This window comes from Bremia lactucae, linkage group LG6 (genome assembly GCF_004359215.1).
Source record: "Bremia lactucae strain SF5 linkage group LG6, whole genome shotgun sequence".
Taxonomy (NCBI): Eukaryota; Oomycota; class Peronosporomycetes; order Peronosporales; family Peronosporaceae; genus Bremia; species Bremia lactucae.
Window position 1 is genome coordinate 5458252 of NC_090615.1, and position 4066 is coordinate 5462317.

A 4066-nucleotide genomic window follows, 5' to 3' on the forward strand; every position below is an offset into this window, starting at 1 on the left:
AGAACGCAGACAAACATGGGAGAGCAAATGTTCTTTCATTTTAAAATCAATGATCTAGTACTACTGTCTACGGTAAACTTACCTAAGCATGCAGTCACTAAGGTGGTTAGTACCTTCGTTGCTATTCCATTCCGTGTACTGCATCGCAGAGGCAATGTACACAATAGAATAGCAACGAAGGTTGCGATCGCATTCTACGTTATATGTTGGTTGGCTCTGTTCGGACCATCAGTGCACGGTTTCTCCCGCGGATGGATCTGACCACCCCTTTCAAGAATACCCAAAAGATTCTTGTGATCACAAGCTAGACTCTCGTATTGAGTCTGGAGATTCTCATGCCGAATCCGAAGTTCCTGGAAATCGCTATGAGCTGACGACAGCTCATCACGAAGAGCGTGATACTTCCGAACGTACTTCAACATGGAGTACGCGCTTTTCAAACGGTTGGAAACCGTTCGATACGGTGAGTCTGCACCGTCTGCTCCAACGAGCGCCTCTTACCGCGCTCGTGATCAAGACCCCCCCTCCAATATGTGGTGGTATTGGTCGAGTTTGTCGATCTTCGACTTAAGATCCGACATACGGTTCGGATCTAATTTTCTCCTTTACCACAACCATTGGTGGATTTCCACGGTGGTCAACGTTTTCTTGTGGAACGCATCGTAAACCACCGTGATTGAAGGGGCAGCGAACGAGTTATCTTGTTCGCTGGCGCGGTTATCCACTTTCGCATGCCAGCTTGGAGCCTCGTTCTCAGCTGGTTGCTGACGTTGAGTGCCTCGTCCGTCAATATGACGAGACCCATACGTTGGATCAGTAGGTCCATTGGAAAACACGCGCCCAAAGCGCCTGTAATTCGATTGCAGAACGTCAATCGCATCCTGCATCTCAATAGAGATGCGAGTCCTTTCCCAGGGCGAAGAGAGGTAATTAACATCATTTTTTTAACCCGTTTCGTGTTGTCGAAACAACTCGGACAGGGGTCACCCCACGTGAGGCATGGAAGTCCAGCTCACGAGACAATTGATGCAGTTACATCTTGCACCGGTAGGAGTTTGTTTTTCAAACTTAACGCAAATCGCATTAAGTCTTTGAGCCAGACTTCGCGTCCAATGTCTTTGATATTGGGAATGAACGCGTTTCAGGCTTGCATCAATGAGCTTTTATATCGCTTGTTGTTGACACTTTACCATCGATGCTTAAGGAAAGCATCGAGAAACAAATCTTCCTCAGCGCGAAAAACTTTCGCGCTGGGATCAAGGCGATGTAGTTTGCGCAATAAGTAGGGATCTTTATTGCGAGAAGTAGTCTCCAGAAAGCTACTGACTAGCCGTTCAGGCAAAAGCCGTCGCTTCTTCTTAGAAGCAAGACAAGACGTTTTATTGGGGAGTATAGCAAGAACGTTTATGAGGGTGGCTTACGCCATCATCATCACCGCGCACAGGGATGGGTGCGGGCGACGGCATGGGAGACGGTGCTGGCGGTGAGGAATTTTCCAAATCGTCGAGACCAAACATGCTATAGAGAACGCTATTAGCACGACTACCCGATTGAGCCCCCTCATTCGAATGCTTATAGTTAGCTGCCTGACTACTTCAGGCGACTCTTCCGTTCTCCCCTAGTCTGCCATCTCGTCCGACTAGCATTCATAGTCGACCGCGCACTCACGTTGTGACTCACCACGTTCACCCGCAACATTTTGTGTTGCGGGAGAAGATAAAAGTACGACAGACGAAGTGTCTGCCGCAAGAGACAATAATGCGTCATCCGCAGCTGCATGTACCGCAGCCGAAGGCTCCACACTTTTTGCTGACCGTATGGACCCTTTGACCATGCGATAAAATTGAAAATGATGGTTCTGACCAATCAACAACGTTTTCACTCAAGTGGTTGTATGACGACCACTCTATTCAACGACAATCCGAGTGATTGTTGTTAAAGGGTGTGGGGGGGGTTATGTAACAGGGCGTGTCGCTACATGAAATCAACACTTAAGGTTATAAATTAGTATATTATCTAAAAAGGAGATAATATATAAAAGATATTAATTTACATAGCAATATTCGGAAAGCTTATCTATAGGTAAATATAGGCTATTATATCTACTTGCTCCGTGGTCCAGTCAGCACTGGACGGCGCAAAGAGAGAGACAGATAATACTTTATTGCATGTTTTGTATTAGTATACAATTAAGTTAGTATTAAACAGATAGAAACAAAAGAGCTTAATTGTATTAAATACAGCAAGCTTTAAACCCTCTTTAAAGCAAGTGTTTTAAAGAGTCTTCCTCTGCACGTACTAGTGTACGTGAAGTTTCGTGTGGCACCACTTGCAATGAAGCAGTGCGAAGCGGACTTGTACTGAAGCAGTACAAGTCGGCAGTGTCCCGTTACACATGTCATATGTGCCCATTCTTTTTTGATAAACGGTAGTGTCAATTTCAAGGAAAATCCTAATGCGTTTTTTTATTTTTTTAGCAGTTTTCATCCCTGCTGACCGTCCCCACTCCTATTCACTACCCCACGAAGCATTCAGCAGCTCTGCCATATATTAAGAGAGCGTGCTTATTCACTATGCTTCTCTCAACAATCGAACGTCAGCACTCGGCAAAGAACACGAACTTACAAGCTCTGTACGCCTACTACCTTCTGGGATTTACGAAGACCAGGGTTGCTACCATCTACCGAAAAGCTCCATCTACCGTCAGCGCCTGAATTAACGCGTACGAGAAGACTGCCTCTGTTGCACGCCAAAGCACAGAAGTTCCAAACCAAAAAGTACGATGCGGAAAAGCGCGAATGGCTGCGTTGTTATATAATCAGCAACCCACTTTCCTATCCAGCATGCTTTTGCAGTACAGTGGAGCACATACGTCAGCTGCTCGACAATTTGGCGAATCCTTCGAGACTTCAATTTCATGTATAAGGTCAGTTTCTAATTCTACATAGCGGAAAAGGTTGAATTAATAATATTCAATGCTAACACACCAAGATAGGCCCTAGATCGCTGCACAATAAATATCAAGCAAATGGATATCATGCGCTTCGAGGGTGAAATCAGTACTGTATATTGGACGCATTTTACTTTGGCATTTTGGACGAAGTCTCATTCGATAAACGGGGATGTTGAGAAAGCGAGGGTATACCTTAAATGTAATTATATCGAATACGTTATCTGGTGGTATTTTGTTGTCTACATGTAGCACTTAGATTATCATGTAGGGGTAAAAGCTGCTCTATAGAGGCAACATCACCAGAATGCCAAGGACATAATTGCTTGCTTCATCGGGTGGGAAGGTCTATTAAATACCTACATGACTCAGGAAACATTTAGTAGGAGCAAATTCATGGACTGCTGCCGCAACTTTGCCCTTAAGTCGAGTAAAGTACATAGGCACCAAGGAATGCAGTCTGTGTGAATAGCTGACGGCGCACGGACTCATTGCCATCCAAGTTTCACTAATTACCTGCGGTCGCTAGGGATTATACTCATATGTTTATAACTTTATCTACTTCAGGCATCTTGGCAAACATCTGCCTGCGTATAGTCCCTTTTACAATCCTATTAAGGTGATGTTTGAAATGATTAAGAAAAGCATGCAGCGCAACTGCACAGAAGGATTAGTCAAGGCACGAAATATGCCAGCGGCAATCTCCTCAATGCTTGGGCTATTTAGAAACTACAGCACAAATCCTTTCGTAAATGTGGATATTCACTTGAGGACAATTTAAACCTGCTGTAGGATGCAATGACTTAGTTGATATTTCTGAACTGGGATTTGAATAAAATGTCACGAATCTCAGTTCTTTTCATTCTGCATGAACAACATCTATTTGATCGGGAGTATCTTGAAAGATTGCTTGACTGTCAGCAGTTTCAACGGGTGTTAATGGGTGACCAAATGCTACAATCATGTGACGGTGACGTGCCATACTCTGCTGTAGAGCCTCCATTCGCACCAGAGAATCCTCAACTGCGGACTTGATCACATTAACTTGATCACATTAACTTGCTTAGAAAAGTCATCAAGAATTGCTAATGCAACCTGGTTGCTCTGTTGTGCAGA

The 4066-nt window shown here is 44.4% G+C and overlaps 1 protein-coding gene across 1 annotated transcript; it reads left to right on the top strand.

Moving 5' to 3' along the window:
* Positions 1–3313: 3313 nt before the first annotated feature.
* CCR75_005168 (uncharacterized protein) lies at positions 3314–3731 on the top strand (the record flags this gene model as incomplete). Its single annotated transcript, XM_067963250.1, has 2 exons — positions 3314–3414; positions 3518–3731. 2 exons carry the CDS (start codon positions 3314–3316, stop codon positions 3729–3731), a joined length of 315 nt encoding a protein of 104 aa, XP_067818575.1.
* Positions 3732–4066: the final 335 nt, after the last annotated feature.